Source organism: Mustelus asterias, chromosome 9 (assembly GCF_964213995.1).
Source record: "Mustelus asterias chromosome 9, sMusAst1.hap1.1, whole genome shotgun sequence".
Lineage (NCBI taxonomy): Eukaryota > Metazoa > Chordata > Chondrichthyes > Carcharhiniformes > Triakidae > Mustelus > Mustelus asterias.
This window is the reverse complement of record NC_135809.1, coordinates 113,458,409-113,479,939: the sequence shown is the minus strand read 5'-3', so window position 1 is coordinate 113,479,939 and position 21,531 is coordinate 113,458,409. Positions and strand designations below refer to the sequence as shown.

General features: G+C 45.5%; 1 protein-coding gene across 4 annotated transcripts in view; it reads right to left on the bottom strand.

Moving 5' to 3' along the window:
• LOC144499194 (basic helix-loop-helix ARNT-like protein 1) overlaps window positions 1–21,531 on the bottom strand; it is a 77,135-nt gene that overhangs the window by 42,446 nt on the left and 13,158 nt on the right. The window contains exons 1-4 of one of the 4 annotated variants that reach the window (XM_078221296.1): window positions 19,417–19,678; window positions 13,603–13,750; window positions 3,380–3,400; window positions 1,522–1,560 (exon numbers count right to left, since the gene is read on the bottom strand). In XM_078221296.1, the coding sequence (XP_078077422.1) occupies window positions 1,522–1,560; window positions 3,380–3,400; window positions 13,603–13,750; window positions 19,417–19,444 (236 nt within the window). In that variant the 5' untranslated portion in view covers window positions 19,445–19,678. Of the gene's footprint in view, window positions 1–1,521; window positions 1,561–3,379; window positions 3,401–13,602; window positions 13,751–19,416; window positions 19,679–21,531 lie in introns of those variants that run through there. The other 3 variants (XM_078221299.1, XM_078221298.1, XM_078221297.1) reach the window with 3 other exon arrangements.

The following is a 21,531-nucleotide window of genomic DNA, read 5'->3' as shown; positions in this document are numbered from 1 at the left end:
CAATGACTTGCATTTATAGAGCACATATAAAGTAATAAAATATCTAATTTCCCTTTACAGGAGCGTAGCGAGATAAAATGTGACATTGAGCTACATAAGGAGATAGTAGGACAGGTGACCAAAAGCAAAGGTAGGTTTGATAAAGCTGATAAGTTGATAGGCAACCTTAATTCCATGCACCCGCCCCATCATCTCAACCTCCTCCAGCCCTACACCCCTACAAGATCCATGTATTCATTCCTGCAATTTTGGCTTTGAGTATCGCCAATTTCCATTGCTCCACCACTGACAGCTGTGCCCTCACCTGCCTGAGCCTGAAGTTCTGGAATTCCCTCCCAAAACTGTCATTTATGTGGCTCAGTGTGAAATTTTGCTTCACAATAGTTTCTGTGAAGTGGCTCAAGACATTTCTACTGCATTAAACATGCAATGTAAATACAGGTTGTCCTTGTAACAGCACCTCCCATTATCTTTCTTTGCTCCGGGGTGACACTAACTTCCCTTGGTCTACTTTTGCCTTCAGCGCCCGGGAGGCAATATTGCAAAATAGATTGATCACCTGTCCATTTATCAATCCTGTCCGATTCTAGAACCCATCCACCCCACTACCTTAATCCAACTAATCAAGAGCAAAGTTAGAAACATTTGCGAGATATTTACAAAAGGTCTTGTGAATGGCAAATAACTTCTGCAAATGTCATACTTACTTCCTATTTTTGTTACCTCCATATTTGACTATTCCATTGTTCTCCCGGCTGGCCTCTCAGCTTCCACATTCCGTAAACTGCAGTTGATCCAAACAAGTTCCCCTGTCACCCCACCCTATGCCCGCTTGGCTCCCTGTCCAGCAATGCTACAAATTTAACGTTTTCACCCTCATGTGCAAATTTCCCCATGGCCTTGCCCCTCTCTATCTCTGTAGCCTCCTCCAACCCTACAATCCTCCTAGATCTCCACACTCTTCCAATTCTGACCTCTTGCACATCCCCAATTTCATCATCCCATCCTTTCAATTGCCTGAGCCCCCAGTTTGGCAATTCATTCATTGAACCTTTTTGTTTCCCTCTCTTTTCCTCCATAAAACCTACATCTTTGACTCAGAGTTTGGTCACCCGTCTCAATATGTCCCTTTTTCGCAACTTTTGACTGATTTGTCAAATGCTCCCTTGAAGTGGCTTGGGAATTTTATTATGTTAAAGGTGATTGACAAATGTAAGTTGTTATTATAACATTTTACAAGTCACACAATTTGTCGATAAGAGCCGCACGTAATTAACCAGAGCACCTTCCAACTCACAATGCGCATTGCCATAATTAGCCATCGGCTAGCTATTATTGGATGGAAAATCCTGGAACGTAAAAAGTACTTTATATCAGTAAGAAACTGGGCAAATACAACCTACTCGCTTTCTCTTATCAGATTTATGCTATTAACAAGAGGCACCTTTAAAGTTGAAGCAAAATAGATTGCGTCAAAACAGTAATTTCTTAAAATAAGAAATAGAAACTATTTGATCATACCTGCTGTGTTGGTCCTCTTTGTCAGTGTCCATCCCATCTCTGAAAGCAACACAAACAAAACAATCTCTAGAAGTCTTTCCTTTATTTCAAGATTGAGAGTAATAAGTTACAGAATGATTGATTTGGTTAATCCAGCCGGTTTCATTTCATATTCTAACCGCGGAGTCTTTCAGATCAGTATAACACGCAAATAAGATGGGCAATCACATACTTACAAGGCAGGGACAGGTAGACAGACAGAGACAGTGAGGCAGAGAGGGAGAGCACAGAAGGGGAAGAGTGCAGGGAGAGAGAGAGAGAGAGAGAGAGACATACACAAATACTACAGAGGCTAGCACACACAGATAGACAGAGGAAGGGAGGGCACGTATAGAGGGAGGAAGGGAGTGAGAGAAAGACAGAGTTTTGCGATGCAGAAACTCCTGTTTGATAAAAGTCCGTGAGATGTTGCCCTCACCTGAATGCTTTCCCACCCCCAGGCCCTTGCCCTGGCCTCCCCAACTCTCTCTCCCTTCTCTGTGTGCCTCCCTCTCTTTGTGTGTGTGTCTCTCTGGCTCTGTGTGTGTGGGTGTGTATGTGTCTCAATGGAGGAAACAATTTCCTCCAAAGTGGTATTTAATGAAAACTTTCTGTACTGTCCATGATAGGCACACTTTTTAATTTCCTGCACTCAGATCCCTCAACCCATGTTTCTACTTTGATAACCTGCCGAGAGGTTATTACAACAATAACTGCATTGGTTGCAAAGTGCTTCGAAACATCTTGAGGTCTGGAAAAATGCCATAGAAATGCATGTTCTGTTCATGTATAAAAAGCCACATCGTTAGCACAATGCCATGGATCACTTTGTAAACCATGATTTGTTCAGGAATTGTAAAAGAACCAAATTTCACAGTGACTACATTTTAATGCATTTGACAAGAACTCAGAGATTCTGTGTTTTATTTCCACTAGGGCAGTTTGAGAATTTGAATTCAGTTTTAAATAAAATCAAAAGTGACCTTGAATCTGTTGGATTCTTGTAAAAAAACTAATGTCCTTTCTTGTAGTTACCCTCCCTTACTTTATCTAAGTAACTTGAGTCCCACACCCAACTCACAACTGCCTTAGAAGTGGCCTAATAAGTCAGTTGCATCAAGCCTTCATGAGAAAAGGCCTAACTCTATCTTCACAGGGCAATGGGTAACAAAGACCAGGGACACCAACATGCTGAGAATTTATAAGAGAAGACATGCTTCCAAAAGGGAAGACAAGCTAATTACAATCGATTGTGGAGTGCCTGACTGACTGCGACAAAACCAGGGTGGCACGGTGACAGTGGCTAGCTCTGCTGCCTCACAGCACCAGGGATCAATTCTGGCTTTGGGTGACGGTTTGTGTGGAGCTTGCAAGCTCTCCCAGTGTCTGCGTGGGTTTCCTTCACGTGCTCCGGTTTCCTCCCACAGTCCAAAAGGTGTGCAGGTTAGGTGGATGGGTCATGCTAAATTGTCCCTTAGAGTCCAAAATATATGCAGGTTGGGAGGATTAGCCAATGGGCGTGGTTATAGGGGTGAGGTGGGGGCGGGGGTGGGGGGCCCTCGGTGGAGGGTTGGTGTAGACTTGATGGGCTGAATAGCTTCCTTCTGCACTGTAGGGTTTCTATGGTTAACAGATCACAGCATTTCAAACCCCAGGCATAGACCGTAGTCAGGTTTGATAAAATGGGGTGACTCACCTGTCTTAAGGAGTCTCTACTCTGGATGCCATTCAGTGGCCCATTTGAAACAATTCATTACACCTGCCCTGTCACTCTCCGCCAAACCCCCCACACATACACTTCTGGAAACTAGACTGGACTGTTTCACTTTTTCATACTTACTCAAACGAAAAGCCATCAAGTCTGAAAAAAAATAAGGACAATAATAGTTTTACTTTAGTGAAAAATAAATTTAACTGGCTTAAAATGCTAGATATTAGGTAGTTACCTATTGGCCAGAAGCGTCAGCTTCCGATCACTCATTTTCAAGTAAACCCATTTTGTACCAAATCTCAGTCATTTCAGGGCAACAGTTCCTGAGTAACTACCTTCCTCAATGAGATCTCTAACCTGGCTCAGTGGGTAACTATCTTGGGTTTGGAGTCAGTTTAAGTTTTAAAGTTTATTTATTAGTGTCACAAGTAGACCTACATTAACACTGCAATGAAGTTACTGTGAAAATCCGCCAGTCGCCACGCTCCGGTGTCTGTTCGGGTACACTGAGGGAGAATTTAGCATGGTACAATGCACCTAGTAAGAAGTTTAACAACACCAGGTTAAAGTCCAACAGGTTTATTTGGTAGCAAAAGCCACACAAGCTTTCGAGGCTCTGAGCCCCTTCTTCAGGCGAGTGGGAATTCTGTTCACAAACAGAACTTATAAGACACAGACTCAATTTACATGAATAATGGTTGGAATGCGAATACTTACAACTAATCCAGTCTTTAAGAAACAAAACAATGGGAGTGGAGAGCATTTTGTTTGTGAACAGAATTCCCACTCGCCTGAAGAAGGGGCTCAGAGCCTCGAAAGCTTGTGTGGCTTTTGCTACCAAATAAACCTGTTGGACTTTAACCTGGTGTTGTTAAACTTCTTACTGTGTTTACCCCAGTCCAACGCCGGCATCTCCACACAATGCACCTAACCAGCATGTCTTTTTTTTTTACTGTGGGTGGAAACCGGAGCACCCGGGGAAAATCCACGCAGACACGTGGAGAATGTGCAAATTCCACACAGACAGTGACCCAAGCGGAAATCGAATCCAGGTCCCTGACGCTGTGAGGCAGCAGTGCTAACAGAGCACTGGTTCAAATATTGTTGCAGGGGATGAGCACATGATCCAAGTCAAGGGCAGCACGGCGGCACAGTGGTTAGCATTGCTGCCTCACAGCGCCAGGGACCTGTGTTCAATTCCGGCCTCGGGTGACTGTCTGTGTGGAGTTTGCATATTCTCCGTGTCTGCGTGGGTTTCCTCCCACACTTCAAAGATGTGCGGGTTAGGTTGATTGTCCATGCTAAATTGCCCATTAGTGTGTCAGGGGGATTAAAGGGTGACGGCGATAGGACCTGGGTGGGACTGTTGTCGGTGCAGGCTCAATGGGCCAAATGGTCACCTGCTGCACTGTGGATTCTATGATTTGATAATGTACAAGGTCAGGGGAGTTATACCCGGTGTCCCTCCCAATACTTATCCCGAAACCAATATCACTATTTTTTTTTTTAATCTGGTGATTTATCACACTGCCATGTGTGGGAGTGTATGCATTACAACGGTGACTAAGTACATCAGTAGGGATGCAGAAATTTGTTACCCATCTTTGCTTCACATCTTTCAATAGGCTTACCTGACAAAACGTGCTGCCCCAAGATGGTGGCGAAAGCAGTCTAGGTAGCCACTTTCAGAAGGCATTGATATAGCTTTGAAAGGGAAAGATTTGTGCAAGTACATGGAAAAAGCAGGGAGAAACCTGGCTAATTAGATGGCTCTCTCAAAGAGCTAGCACGGGTGTGATGGACTGAATGGCCTTCATTTGTGGTATATTGTTCTATGGTTCTTCAAAAACTGTGTGTGGAGGTTGGCAAAGGTCGGAGAAGAAAACTGAACAGGTTTCGGGACATTATACTCTTTGGCAGTGGAGCAATAACAGTGGGTCAGGCCACACTGCAAAAGAGTATTCAACATTATCTCACATTAAATCTTTGAAGATGATGTCTGATTTATATGCTGTTGTTGAAAAACAATTTGTTAATTGAAAACGCTGATGCAGTTCTCAGCCTTGGACTTAACCGTCCTCAGGGTAAGTGCCAGAAACCCTTTCACTACAAAGGTAATATTATGGTTACCTACATCGACATCTGATTCATACCTCCAGGTAAACCAAGATTCCCGATGGTGGGGGAGTCCAGAACCAGGGGGTCACAGTCTGAGGATTCGGGGTTGACCATTTAGGATGGAGATGAGGAGACATTTCTTCACCCAAAGAGTGATGAGCCTGTGGAATTCATTACCACAGGACGTAGTTGATGCCAAAACATTGATTCCATTCAAGAGGCGGTTAGATATAGCACTTGGGGTGAATGGGATCAAAGATTATGGGGAGAAAGTAGGATTAGGCTATTGAGTTGGACAATCAGCCATGATCATGATGAATGGCGGAGCAGGCTCAAATGGCCTCCTCCTGCTCTTATCTTCTATGTTTCTATGCTTAACAGCTAGTTCCGACTGAATTCCACATGATTCTGACAAGGTAAGAAATCTATACAGACATACACAGAAATTACTATACGTCCATGGATCCCAATTTTTCTTTGTTCAGAGCAAGATACTCCCTTGGAGGCTATCTGAAACTGAACTCAACAGCTCATAATTCCATTAGGAAGCCAATGAAACTGGGCTGCTAATGGATAATGTTGGGAGTTCCAAGAATTTCCAGGAATTGAAGATTAATCGCCAATGCTGTGAACAAACACAGCAAAATAAATCATGGTTTGTGCTTGCGTGTGGGGGGAGGGGGTTGAAAATTTATAATTTTTTCACATTTTCTTTCACACTTTTGTTGATTATTTGAAGTAATATTGGAGATGGGAAAGAATGACTGGATAAGTCTTGAGTGCCACTTGACCAATAAAGAGTCGGTTCTCTTTCTGTTTGGCAGGATTCCGTGAGGATAGAAACTAGAAGCAGGAGTAGGCCATTCGGCCCTTTGAGCCTGCTCTGCCAATCATTTTGATCATGGCTGATCATTAAATTCAATATCCTGATCCCACCTTCTCCCCATATCCCTTTAGCCCCAAGAGCTATATCTAATTTCTTCTTGAAATCAGACAACGTTTCAGCCTCAATTACTTACTCTAGTAGTGAATTCCACCACACTCTGGGTGAAGAAATTTCTCCTCACCTCTGTCCGAAAAGATTTACCCATCATCCTCAAACTATGACCCCTAGTTCTGGACTCCCCCACCATTGGGAACACTCTCTCTGAATCTACCCTGTTTAATCCTTTTAGAATTATTTACGTTTCTTTGAGATCCCCCCCTCACTCTTCTAAATTCCAATGAATATAATCCTAACCGACTTGGTCTCGCCGCATATGACAGACCTGCCATTCCAGGAATCAGCCTGGTAACCCTTCGCTGCATTCCCTCTACAGCAAGGACACCCTTTCTCGAATAAGGGCACCAAAACTGCACACAGATGTAGCCTCACCAATGCCCTATACAACTGCAGTAAAACATTCTGTTATGTACATTGGGGCATAGCACCTTTAAGGGAATGGTCAGGTGACCCTGGGTGTGGGGTGATCTACCTGGGAACCACTCAGAGCAGTTGTTGTTTGGAGTGTGGAGCGAGCAAGACCTGCAAAACATACCCGTGGAGAACTGGCTTAGCCATAGAAGACAGAGGGTAGCAGTGGAGGGGTCTTTTTCCGGTTGGAGGTCTGTGACTAGTGGAGTTCCGCAGGGCTCTGTACTGGGACCTCTGCTGTTTGTGATATATATATATAAATGATTTGGAGGAAGATGTAGCTGGTGTGATCAGTAAGTTTGCGGACAACACGAAGATTGCTGGAGTTGCGGATAGTGATGAACATTGTCAGAGAATACAGCAGGATATTGATAGGCTGGAACATTGGGCGGAGAAATGGCAGATGGAATTTAATCCAGATAAATGTGAAGTGATGCATTTCAGTAGATCTAATGTAAGGGGGAGCTTTACAATAAATGGCAGAACCATCAGGAGTATAGACACACAGAGGGACCTGGGTGTACAAGTCCACAGATCCTTAAAGGTGGCAGCACAGGTGGAGAGGGTGGTGAAGAAGGCATATGGCATAAGAACATAAGAAATAGGAGCAGGAGTAGGCCATCTAGCCCCTCGAGCCTGCCCCGCCATTCAATAAGATCATGGCTGATCTGACGTGGATCAGTACCACTTACCCGCCTGATCCCCATAACCCTTAATTCCCTTACCGATCAGGAATCCATCCATCCGCGCTTCAAACATATTCAGCGAGGTAGCCTCCACCACCTCAGTGGGCAGAGAATTCCAGAGATTCACCACCCTCTGGGAGAAGAAGTTCCTCCTCAACTCTGTCTTAAACCGACCCCCCTTTATTTTGAGGCTGTGTCCTCTAGTTTTAACTTCCTTACTAAGTGGAAAGAATCTCTCCGCCTCCACCCTATCCAGCCCCCGCATTATCTTATAAGTCTCCATAAGATCCCCCCTCATCCTTCTAAACTCCAACGAGTACAAACCCAATCTCCTCAGCCTCTCCTCATAATCCAAACCCCTCATCTCCGGTATCAACCTGGTGAACCTTCTCTGCACTCCCTCCAATGCCAATATATCCTTCCTCATATAAGGGGACCAATACTGCACACAGTATTCCAGCTGCGGCCTCACCAATGCCCTGTACAGGTGCATCAAGACATCCCTGCTTTTATATTCTATCCCCCTCGCAATATAGGCCAACATCCCATTTGCCTTCTTGATCACCTGTTGTACCTGCAGACTGGGCTTTTGCGTCTCATGCACAAGGACCCCCAGGTCCCTTTGCACGGTAGCATGTTTTAATTTGTTTCCATTGAGATAGTAATCCCATTTGTTATTATTTCCTCCAAAGTGTATAACCTCGCATTTCTCAACGTTATACTCCATTTGCCATATCCTCGCCCACTCACTCAGCCTGTCCAAATCTCTCTGCAGATCTTCTCCGTCCTCCACACGATTCACTTTTCCACTTATCTTTGTGTCGTCTGCAAACTTCGTTACCCTACACTCCGTCCCCTCCTCCAGATCATCTATATAAATGGTAAACAGTTGCGGCCCGAGTACCGATCCCTGCGGCACGCCACTAGTTACCTTCCTCCAACCGGAAAAACACCCATTTATTCCGACTCTTTGCTTCCTGTCAGATAGCCAGTCCCCAATCCACTTTAACACACTACCCCCAACTCCGTGTGCCCTAATCTTCTTCAGCAGCCTTTTATGGGGCACCTTATCAAACGCCTTTTGGAAATCCAAAAACACCGCATCCACCGGTTCTCCTCCATCAACCGCCCTAGTCACATCTTCATAAAAATCCAACATGCTTGCCTTTATTGGACAGGGCATAGAATATAAAAGTTGGCATATGATGTTGCGGCTGTATAGAACGTTGGTTAGGCCACATTTGGAATACTGCATTCAGTTCTGGTCGCCACAGTACCAGAAGGACGTGGAGGCTTTGGAGAGAGTACAGAGAAGGTTTACCAGGATGTTGCCTGGTATGGAGGGTCTTAGCTATGAGGAGAGATTGGGTAAACTGGGGATGTTCTCCCTGGAAAGACGGAGGATGAGGGGCGACCTAATAGAGGTGTATAAAATTATGAAGGGCATAGATAGGGTGAACAGTGGGAAGCTTTTTCCCCAGGTCGGAGATGACGAACACAAGGGGTCACAGGTTCAAGGTAAGGGGGGAAAGGTTCAACACAGATGTCAGGGGGACGTATTTTACACAGAGGGTGGTGGGGGCCTGGAATGCACTCCCAAGCAAGGTGATTGAGGCGGACACGCTGGGATCGTTTAAGACTTATCTAGATAGCCACATGAACAGACTGGAAATAGAGGGATACAAAGGAATGGTCTAGTTGGGCACATGAGCGGCGCAGGCTTGGAGGGCCGAAGGGCCTGTTCCTGTGCTGTATTGTTTTTTTGTTCTTTGTTCTTTTCTGACGCCTGTTTGTGGAGTTCCTGAGGATACTCCTCAGTAATAAAGAATTTAACACATTCCTAGTCCTATACTCAATTCCTCTCAGTGACCAATGGCAAAAATTTGGGGGTGGGGCTGGTGGAGGCAGGATGTCATGTGATGAAGCCTCCAGGACCACATCCAACCAGAATTGGCAATACTAGACACAATAAGAGCTAAGTTATACCCCAATGTGTGTTACGCTCCCTTGCTTGTGGTGACTTTGCCTGCACATGTCCCAATACAAACAGCAGAATCCCAGGCAACTGGGACTGAGCGATACAAACAAGATATTAAACTTGTCATGCTTACTTCCTGGTACTCTGGTACCCTACAGTGCCGAAGGAGGCCATTCAGCCCATTGAGTCTGCACCGACAACAATCCCACCCGGACCCTATCCCTGTAACCCCATGTATTTACCCTGTTAATCTCCCTGACACTAAGGGCCAATTTAGCATGGCCAATTAAACAAACCCACACATCTTTGGACTGTGGGAGGAAACCGGAGCACCCGGAGGAAACCCACACAGACACGGGGAGAATGTGCAAACTCCACATAGACAGTCACCCAAGGCCAGAATGGAACCTGGGTCCCTGACGCTGTGGAGGCAGCAGTGCTAACCACTGTGCTACTCCATTCTATAGGAGTAATAAATTGAGGTAAAATTAGTAACTCTTGTGCTTCTGGGTTTAAAGCTTGAAAATATCAGGAACCTGAGGAACAGAATTCAGCCTCTCAAGCTGGTTCACTATGGACTTAGATCGTGGCTGATCTGTTCTTCAAACCCATAATTGCTCAATAGCCACACCGAACAAAAATATATCCTTCTCCATCTTGAAAACTCCAATTGAACCGCACCATCCATTTTCGGGAGAGAGTTTCAGATTTCCACTCGAATGAGTGTGAAGAAGTGCTTCTTGACATTGTGCCTGAACAACATAGCTCTGGTTTTAAGATTGTGTCTCCTCGTTCTGGATTCCTCCACCAGAGGAAATAGTTCCTCTGTAACTACTCTGTCAAATCCTTTTAACATTTTAACCACTTCAATCAGATCACCTCTTAAAAACTTTCAGTACTCCAAGGAATACAAGCCAATCTGGAATAATTTAACCCTTTTAGTCCCAGAATGGCTCTCGCTCCATTACCAACGTATCCTTTCCAAGGTGCAGTGCCCAGAATTCAATGCAGTATTCCAGGTGGGGTCTAACACTACGGATCATTATGTAACCTTAAACTTCCTCCCCTTTTGTAATCCAGCCCCCTCAAGAGAGAGGCCAATGTTGCATTAGCCTTTCCGATGGTTTTTTGCAGTTGTTTATCAGCATTTAATGATTTGAGGTCCCAAATCTCTTTGCTTCTCTGATTTCACAACATTTAGAAAATGTGCAAATTCATCTTTCTCAGATCCAAAAGGAACGACCTCAAGTTTCTCACACTGAACTCCCATCTTTTTTTTTTAATTCATTCATGAGACATGGGCTTATTGCCCATCCCTAATTGCCTTTAGAGGGCAGTTGAGTCAACCACATTGCTGTGGCTCTGGAATCACATGTAGGCCAGACCAGGTAAGGACAGCAGATTTCCTTCCTTAAAGGAAGGAACCAGATGGGTCTGCCACATTGTTCATAGAATCCTTACAGTGCAGAAGGAGGCCATTCGGCCCATCAAGTCTGCACCGACCACAATCCCACCCAGGCCCTATTCCCGTAACCCCTCATATTTATCCTGCTAACCCCCCTGACACTAGGCTCAATTTAGCATGACTAATCAACCTAATCCACACATCTTTGGACTGTGGGAGGAAGCCAGAGCACCCGCAGGAAACCTATGCAGACACGGGGAGAATGTGCAAACTCCACACGATAGTGACCCAAAACTGGAATCGAACTGGGGTCTCTGGCGCTGTGAGGCAGCAGCACTCACCACTGTGCCAATGCGCCACCAGTGTTGGATACCCACCTTGTCTACTACGTCCCTTTGTCGTGTCTAACATCTGCATGTCTCTATTCCTTCATCCAGTTATTTAAAGAGGCAAAACAATACTGACTAGGCTTCTGATAAAGTACTTCATTGGCTGAAAAACACCTAGGGAACATCTGGAGGACACAACAGATGCTATGTAAATGCAATTTACTCTGGTCACATTGAAGCTATGTGGAAGGATAAAAGAAATAATTGACATCCAATCCAATTGTTAAAAGCTAGAATGAATTAATTACCAACATCAATTATTAGCAGATTACTGTGCTCAGTTCTGGTCGCCTCATTACAGGAAGGATGTGGAAAAGATGCAGAGGCGATTTACAAGGATGTTGCCTGGATTGAGTGGCATGCCTTATGAGGATAGGCTGAGGGAGCTCGGTCTTTTCTCCTTGGAGAGACGTAGGATGAGAGGAGACCTAATAGAGGTGTATAAGATGTTGAGAGGCATAGATCGGGTGGACTCTCAGAGGCTTTTTCCTAGGGTGGAAATGGCTGCTACGAGAGGACACAGATTTAAGGTGCTGGGGTGTAGGTACAGGGGAAATGTTAGGGGGAAGTTTTTCACACAGTGGGTGATGGGCGAGTGGAATCGGCTGCCATCAGTGTTGGTGGAGGCAAACTCAATAGGGTCTTTTAAGAGACTCCTGGATGAGTACATGGGACTTAATAGGATGGAGGGTTATAGGTAGGCCTAAAAGATAGGGATATGTTCGGCACAACTTGTGGGGCCGAAGGGCCTGTTTTGTGCAGTAGTTTTCTATGTTTCTATTATGCTCATCTGAGTTAAAATCTGACTAATCAAAATTAATTATTCTGGCAACAGAATCCTGTGGTTTTCATCCTCAAACCAATTCAAGCTACATTTTTTTAAATAAGTAGAATCATTTGCTGTTAGATTACTATGGGCAAACTGATGTCTTGACCAAGTTGTGGCACCTACTTTCTAACTGGCCACTGTACTCGGAGTATCACAGAATTGTTACAGTGCGAGAGGAGGCCATTCGGCCCTTCGCATCTGCCTGAGCTCTCCAAATGAGCAATTCATTTAGTGTCATTCTCCCACCTTATCCCCGTAACCCTGCACATTCTCAAATGGCTGCCTTGACCCTGTTCAAAAACTCAACAACTTAGGTTGGCTCCCTAATTAAATATCACTGAAGAACCCAATTCAATGTCACTCCATGGGAACACCACCACCTGCAAGTTCCCCCTCCAAGCCACTCACCATCCTGACTTGGAACTACATCGCCTGGGTCAAAAGCCTGAACCTCCCTGCCTAAAAGCACATTGGCTGTGCCTACACCACAGGGGCTGTAGCAGTTCAAGACAGGGTGGCTCACCACTACCTTCGAGGGCAATTAGGGATGGGCAGTAAAAATGCTGACCTGGCCAAGTATGCCCACAAGCTGTGAAAGAATAAAAAGATAATGTACCTCTGACTATTGCCTTGAAGAGACATAATGGAAAAATAAAGAATCTGGATATTTAGCGAACTTCACGACCTCAGGACACTCAGAAGCATTTCACAGCCAATGAAGTACTTTGAGGTGTAGCTGCTATTGCAGCATTATGAGACACAGCAGCCAATTTGCCCACAATAACCAGAAAAATTTCTTTTTTTAAGCGATGTTAACAGAGATATGTTTAATAGCCAGGACGCCAGGAAGAACTCAGAATCCCTACAGTGCAGAAGGAGGCCATTCAGCCCATTGAGTCTGCACCGACAACAATCCCACCTAGGGCCTATCCCCACATATTTACCCCGCAAATCCCTCTAACCTACGCATCCCAGGACACTAAGGGGCAATTTACCATGGTCAATGCACCTAACCTACACATCGGAGCACCCAAAGGAAACCCATGTAGACACGGGGAGAACGTGCAAACTCCACACAGACAGTAATCCAAGCCAGGACCCAAACTCTCCTACATTTCTCCACAATAACACAATAACAGGAGGCATCTTATACCCAGGGCAGTCAGGGCCGTGGTTTAACACCTCATCCGAAAGACAGCACGTCAGACAGTACCAGCGCTCCCCCACAGCATTGGCAAGAGTTGTATCTGCTCGGTGGTACACTCAGGTTTCTGAAGCGGAATATGATCCACAAACGAATAGTTTTAATGTTCACATCAGTCCAGATTCCCTACTTCCCAGTCCCCGCTGCCCCCACGCACTCTACCTGCCACCCCTTCCCCAATCCAACCCTCTGCTCCTACCACCCTGTCTCAAAGGGTGAACAACAACAGACTGGGAAATGGAGACAGACAAATACACTCCAGAACACAGAACAATTTGTTGAAGGAGGGTTGTTGAACTGAAGACAAAAGCATCACTGTTTAAACTTACTGATAATCGGTGGAACTTCCTTTGCGTTTCCGATTAAAGTCCACGCCTGCTGTGCCCAAGGAGCTCAATATCAATCCACTTGGATCAGTCGAGATAAAATCATTTATTGTTGAGGATATGTCCATATTTTGGTCTGCCATTGGACGATCTGGAACATTTCCAGGTACAGAATTATAATTAAGTCAACTGCTCACCTCATTGTTATGCATTTTTCCCCAGTTCTGCCCCAAATTAGATGCACACTCCCCACCCCCCTCCCTGAAAAAAAATGGAATCATATGGACCTCCTTTCAGGCAACTGCAAGTATTGATGAGGAGAGTTCCAGAGTGACTTATCCTTGCATGTCACCTTATCATTTGCATTACCTGAGCAGTCGAATGGGCAAAACCCATGTCTTGTCACTCCAGGTCTCGAGTACATAACCCAGGTTGCCATTTCCACGAAGTACAGTATTGTTGGTGGTGCTGCACCTTGGATGAGACTTTAAACCAAGGCCACATAAACAGGGGCACAATAGCATCCTTTGCTGCTGTCAAATTTCTACAATTCAAGATCTTTCCAGCACTTACACACAAACAAAGCTGACCATTCAGTCAATTTGCAAAGATCTGTTGCCTCAGCTCCATGGAAAAATAAGAATGGCCTTGGGGAAAAAGAGTTTTAGTTTAGTTTATTTATTAGTGTCACAAGTAGGTTTACATTAACACTGCAATGAAATTACTGTGAAAATCCCCGAAAATCCGGCACCTGTTCGGGTACACTGAGGGAGAATGTAGTATGCTAAATGCACCGAACCAGCATGTCTTTCGGATTGTGGGAGGAAACCGGAGCACCTGGAGGAAACCCACGTAGACATGGGGAGAACATGCAGACTCCGTACAGTGACCCAAGCCGGGAATCGAATCCGGGTCCCTGGCACTGTGAGGCAGCAGTGCTATGCACTGTGCCTGAACATCCGAAATCCAGTGATATTTAGGAGGGAAAATGAATAACCATTAATATCTGGCTGTTCATATTCTGCACTAATTAATCACAGTTTAATGAACCAAAGTATTTTGCTATGGGTGAGTAAAGTGAGTTTAGAGGCATACCATAAATCATAGTTATGCAGGTGCCTTCAACAGCCCCTCCCAAAATTGTGACCTCTACCACCTCGGAAGACAAGACCAGCAGACACATGGGATCACCACCTGGAAGTTCCCCTCCGAGTCACACACCATCCTGCCCTGGAACTATGCCACCAATCTTTCATAGTTACTGGGTCAAAATTCTGGAACTCCTTTCCTGTAATAACTCAAGGCCACTCAATGTGACAACTAACGAACTAAAGGATTTATTGATAAGAAGAACGATATGTAATGAAGGGTTTAACAGCACAACTAAATACAGGTCTACTCCTAACAATGTCCCGGCTCCAGCTGAAGCCCCCCAGCCTCGGAAATGCTCGCTCTCACTCCTGATTGCCCCAGGTTCATGCGCTCACATTCCAATGGCTCTGGCCCGCAATGAGTTGCCCCTTAAAAGGGGCCATGCTACCACAATCCTTCCTGCCTAATTTCTTGGACTACTTATGATAAAACAAAAAGCAAAGCAGGCGGCACGGTAGCACAGTGGTTAGCACTGCTGCTTCACAGCTCCAGGGACCTGGGTTCGATTCCCGGCTTGGGTCAGTGTGTGTGTGGAGTTTGCACATTCTCCTCGTGTCTGCGTGGGTTTCCTCCGGGTGCTCTGGTTTCCTCCCACAGTCCAAAGATGTGCGGGTTAGGTTGATTGGCCGTGCTAAAAAAAATTGCCCCTTAGAGTCCTGAGATGCGTAGGTTAGAGGGATTAGCGGGTAAATATGTAGGGATATGGGGGTAGGGCTTGGGTGGGATTGTGGTCGGTGCAGACTCGATGGGCCGAATGGCCTCCTTCTGCACTGTAGGGTTTCTATGATTTCTTAACCCACAGGCAGAGATACAACAATATTACAGAGGGGACACAGTTCATAAAGTCAGCCAGTCTGGAAGCTTCCGGACTCTTGTCAGAGGTTCTTCAGCAACTGCTGACAGGATCCACTGATGGCACAGACGTTTCAGCCACCTCTGAAGCTAAGCTCTTGCCGGCTCCTTCTTCTGCCTCAGCCACCGAAGACAAAGGCTGTCTTGGCCCCACCATGGACGTGGAACTGTCTTGTTCAGAGGTTAGTACATACAAACTTGATGTGGGACACATTTTCTCATCACCAGGAGTTGCAATGCTTCTTAACTCAATGGTTCTGTGCCTCCATCATATATGAGACTGACCCCATCTTCTCCACAACTCTCCCTGGCACCCAGGCAGGTCCGCCACAAAAGTTCCGTGAAAACACGAGGTCATCCCCATTAAGCAATTTAACCCCATTCTGAGAGTCATGATGCTCTTTCAGAGACTTGCCTAGTCTCCACCCTCCCCGACAAATTTGAGAACACCAAATCCAAACAGATACATGGGTGCTAACCCATTAGCAACTCTGCAGGCATAACCTGGTGGTGGTGTGCAGTGCAATGTTTTAGAACAACAAAAAACTTGGCCAATTGCAATTACAACGGCCTGTGAGCCTGCTCCTTCATGGAAGCCTTGAACATCTGCACAACTTGCTCCACCAACCCATTTGAGGCAGGATGGTAGGGGGCTGACCTAGCGTGACGAATGCCATTAGACTTGACAAAAAATCTGATCAGCCATAGATGATGTTCTGTTGTCTGATACTAACACTTCTGGAAGACCATGGATTACAAAGAGCTGCCTGAAGGTGGGTGTGGTGGATCTCATGATCCATGAGATCCACCACACACGCTGAATGTCCAACCACTTGGAATGGGCATCTACTGAGATCAGGAATACGTGCCCCAAAAAAAGGCCCAGCAAAATCTACATGAAGCCGTGACCATGTACGGCCCAGCCATTCCCAGGGGTGCATATTCACTGGTGAAGGTAACACTTGCCGAGTCTGACAACTTTCACATTGCCAACCATTTGCTCACTGACTCTGTCAATGCCAGGTCACCAGACTTCTCTCCTGACCAATGCTTTCATTCTGCTCTGGCCAGGATGGGCACCTCATAACTCTTGAAGCAGGGGTCGTCACCCCGGGAGGGGGGAGGGGGGGGGTGGTGTACAATGACACGACCCCCCACAAAGCACTCCCTCTTCGCAGGTTATCTTGTCCCTGTGTTGCAAACATGGCTTCATTTGCTCTGCCTTGTCGAAAGGCGGCACAGTGGCAGAATGGTTAGCACTGCTGCCTCAACAGTGCCAGGGACGTGGGTTCGAATCCTGGCTTGGGTCACTGCCTGTGCAGGGTCTGCACGTTCTCCTCGTGTCTGCGTGGGTTTCCTCCGGTTTCCTCCCACAGTCTGAAACATGTGCTGGTTAGGTGGATTGGCTATGCTAAAATTCTCCTTCGGTGTAGCCTAACGGCGTGGCGACGAGGGGGTCTTCACAGTAACTTAATTGCAGTGTTAATGTAAGCCTACTTGTGACACTAATAAATAAGCTTTAAACTAAACCCTATCAGTACCATTTTCTTCACCTTCGATAACAACGGGTCCTATTTGCTGAAACAGGCAGGGTGTCCAAAAATAAATGTAGTGCCAACACTATCTCCTTTTGGAACAGACGGTGACAGTATGGTGTGTGGTAGGGGAAGGCAGTTCAATGCATCCGCGTTTGAAATGTACTCCTGGCCAATGCTGGAAAGTATAGCTGCATGCTCCCAACAACAAAACTCATCCCTGCATCTTAGCCAAGGCACTGGCTTATTGTCTGGGAAAAGGCCCAACAATGACTTATGGTTTGATACAATAGCGAAATGCCAACCATAGACGTTTTGGTGATTTTTTAAAAAACTGCATAGATAACTGCTGGATTTTCTTTGTTGATTTGGGAGCGCTTTTTCTCAGCAACCGACAAGAGTCCTCGAAACAAATGAAATTGGCCTCTCCGCCCCATCTGCCACGCTATGGGGTGGAACTGCTCCAACTCATATGGCGAGGTTGTCCCCACTATCCTCCAGCATACATCGCCAAAGTAGCCTCAGAATGGCTAAGGCTGTAGGACTGTAGTCCCCTCTAAATATGTATGAATGTCTTTACACCAATGACAGTGGCCTCTGTGCCAGTATCAATCTCCATCTTCAGGGGGCGGCCGTTTACCACGAGGACAATCTCTACAGGTGCGACCTTGCTGAGTTGGACTTAATTGTTTAATCCTGGAATCACTTCTTTGGTTCCTCTGCCAGCTTAATTACAGGGGCTATAGTAATCATTTCCTTTGTTTGAGTATTCTGTGCAGTCTGCTCCGCCCTACCCTTAGCTTGCAGGTGGCCCTTCTTTTAACATCTGAAGCACGTGAAATTCTTGCATCGGTACGCCCCTTGGGGTGGTCTCCCCCACATTTAAAACATGTCTCAGATGCCTGGTGCTCAACGACTCTTTTCAGACTCCGTTCTACCCTCACGCAGGTAGTTTCTAGCAGCAGCCATTTCCCGCCACAACTGATTCACCTCATTCTGCATACCCTACAGCTCACTCACACTCTGCAGCTCACACGCACCTTGCTCAGTGCAATCAGTCGCTTGGGCCGTCTCTACTGCTTTCTCCAGTGAATTTGTGGTTTCAGCAAGCAGTTTCTTTTGGGTGTTGCAATTGTTGATCCCGCATGCTAAACGGTCCCTCAACATGTCTCCCAATGGAGGTCTGAACTCGCAGTGCTTAGCTAGCCATTGAAGTCTGGCCACAAAGCCAGAGACCATCTCTCCTGACTCTCTAACCACAGAATGAAATTTGTACCTTGGCGTGATTACAGAAGGTCGGGGGTTGGAGTGATCCTTAACTAAATTGACTAACTGATCGAAAGCGTCCGAAGCTTCGGGTGACGTCAAACTCCTCATCAGGCTGTAAGTCTGTGGTCCCAGCGTGTCAGCAATATCACAGTTTACTTTTTCTTGGTTGCTTTTTCGTTTCCCATGAAAAAATATGGCAGCCTCTCAAAGTACTGCCCCCAAATCTTGACCTCAGGGTCAAATGGTTCTATCTTCCCAAATAATGGCATCTTGAGACAGAGTCTATCTACCTTGTTGCACTTTGACTCCGAGCGATTACTTTTCTCCCCTTCCAACTCTGCACTGCGAGCTTTGAACAACTTCCCTCGTCACCAGCATAATAACTCGAACTGACTCGATGTGGCAAACAACAAACTGAATTGATAAGAAAAACAAAGGGTTCAACAGCACATCCAATACAGGTCTACTCCTAACAATGCCCTGGCTCCAGCTGAAGCCCTCCAGCTCCAGGGATGCTTGCCCTCATTCCCAATTGACCCAGGTTCACGCACTCACACTCCATTGGCTCCAGCCCAGTCACGTGGCCCGCGACGGATCATTCCTTAAAGGGGCCGCGGTCCCACACTTCCCTGCACTCACGGGCTACAGCAGTTCAAGATGGCTCACTAACACCAAGAGGCAACTGGGGATGGACAATAAATGCTGGCCTTTCCAGCAACTCTCATATTCCGAGAATTAATCATGAAAAAGATTAAATGCCATACATTTCCATCATCTACATATACACTATGTTATCATTCAAATTTAAATCAAAGTACCACCATCAAAAATCTAGGTTTATACCATCAGGATATATTTCAGGAGAGCTTTATATCTGAAATAAATACTATAAAAACAATATCTATTAAAAGTTCTTGCATAAGCTGCCTACACTCAAAAATAGAATACGGTTTCCCAACAGTACACAGAGCCAGGGAGCTTTAGGAGAAAATAAAAATCAGCCAATTACCAGAGCCAATCGCGTTGCCAAGATACATGAAGGGCCATCTGAATACATGCCATCTAGGCCACTTCCTGATTAAGTTCCCTTGTGAAATCTGAGCAAGTACCAACAGTGGTGCCCTGGAAACGCTGCAGTTTATCTCACAGGCTGATCCCCTGTCCTTCTGCTAATTTGGACAGCAGTCCAATCATTCTAAAGGCAACCAGCCTTTCAGTCGATCTGAAGTGTTGCAAAGAGAATTCACGCAGCAAGAGCAGATTTTCTCATCGCTCGACTGTTGAAGGAGCAGTCACGTGACTGGCTTAATCATGCACCAAAGCTGATTGCGTGGTGGGGCTAACACCTCTGCTGAACAGTAAATCAAGGTCAATCGTAAAGTAGGTCAGATGAATCAGCTGCTCAGGAAAGAATCAGTGCTACCACCGCAAGTCACTGCTGAATTAACCCTCGTCTGATGCAGCGAGCTCTGACTTACGAGGTTATGATGTGGTTATTACACAGTTAACTCTTGATACACAATCAGTAAAAGTAGCAACCCAGGTTAATGAGGCCATGGCAAAAATAAATCCAACCACAAAGGGTTTTTTCCCCCCTCAGAAAGACAGAATTAAAAACAGTAAAGTTATATTAAATTTGTATGCAACCTTAGTTAGATCACTCTTGGGAATACTGTGCACAGTTCTGATCTCCATGATATAAATAGGATTGAGAGCCACAACAGAAGGTGCAAAAGAAAAAGAGCTACGAGGATGATACCAGAATTGAGAATTTATATCTATCGGGAAAGCCTGAAGAGGCTGGGACTCTTTTCAATAGAAAAGAGAAGGCCAAAGGGTAACCTGATAGAGGTGTTCAAAGATTATGAAAGAGTTTGATAGGGTAAACCTAGGGAAGATAATGGAGAGCAGGGAGATTTTGGGCCTCGTGTATAAGAATCATGCACAGGAATGATACAAGAAAAAACGTAAAACTTTCACAGAATCCTTATCTCAAGAGGGGAAGGGGAGGGAATACAAGGTGTTAACATTATAAGAGCTATAGAGAGCTCTGATCAAACCCCGTCTAGAGCACTGCATTCATTTCTGGCACTGTACTTCAGGACAAATATATATTTGATTGGGAGAGATGTAGCAAAGATCAACCGGGATGAATCATGGCTAAAAAGGTTAAATTATAGATTGTATAGACTAGACCTGGATTTTCTTGAATACAGGAGACTAGCAAGACAGAAGGATAATTGAAGCTGATAGTGTTGCTCTGTATAGCCTATTTCCTCTATTGGGGGGAATTCAGACCAGAGGGCAGAATCTTAAAACTAGAATCAAGTCATTCAGGGGTGATGTCAGGAAGCACTTCAAAATAAATTATTGTGGATATCTGGAACTCAGTCCTCTAAGAAAAAGCTCTCGGCCCTGGGAGATAAATTGAAATTTTCAAAACTAAAATTGCTAAGTTGTTGTTGGCTTTAAGGTTTACAGGATCTAATTAAATGATGGAGCTTAATGGCCTCCTCCTTTGTAATTGTTGTCCATAGAAAACAGAAGTCCTGTAATAGGAGAGCAGGTGTAAATGACTGCAGGGATCATTTGCAGGGCAAAACATATTAATGAGCAGTGCAGAGTGTTACATGGATGGAAAATCTGTACTTAAACTTGCCCGCTTTCCACATCACCTCCCAACAATAGTATGCTTCCAAGATGGAAACCAGAATTATCGTCGAATAAATTACTATTAAGCAGGTCTACAGATCAAGAGGTGGACCAGGAAGACCCAGTTCTTGGGAGAGCAGATTTGTGTTTCGGACAGGAAGTCTCACCTACGTACGGCACATCATGGAAACTTGTCCACCTGCAGTAAGAGATTGAATGATCATAGAATCTCTACAGTGCAGAAAGAGGCCATTCAGCCCATTGAGCTTGCACCATCAACAATCCCATCGAGGCCCTATCCCCATAACCCCACGCATTTATCCTGCTAGTCCCCCGACACTAAGGGACAATTGAGCATGGCCAATCAACCTAACCCCACACATCTTTGGACTGTGGGAGGAAACCAGAGCACCCGGAGGAAACCCACGCAAACACGGGGAGAACGTGCAAACTCCACACAGACAGTCACTCG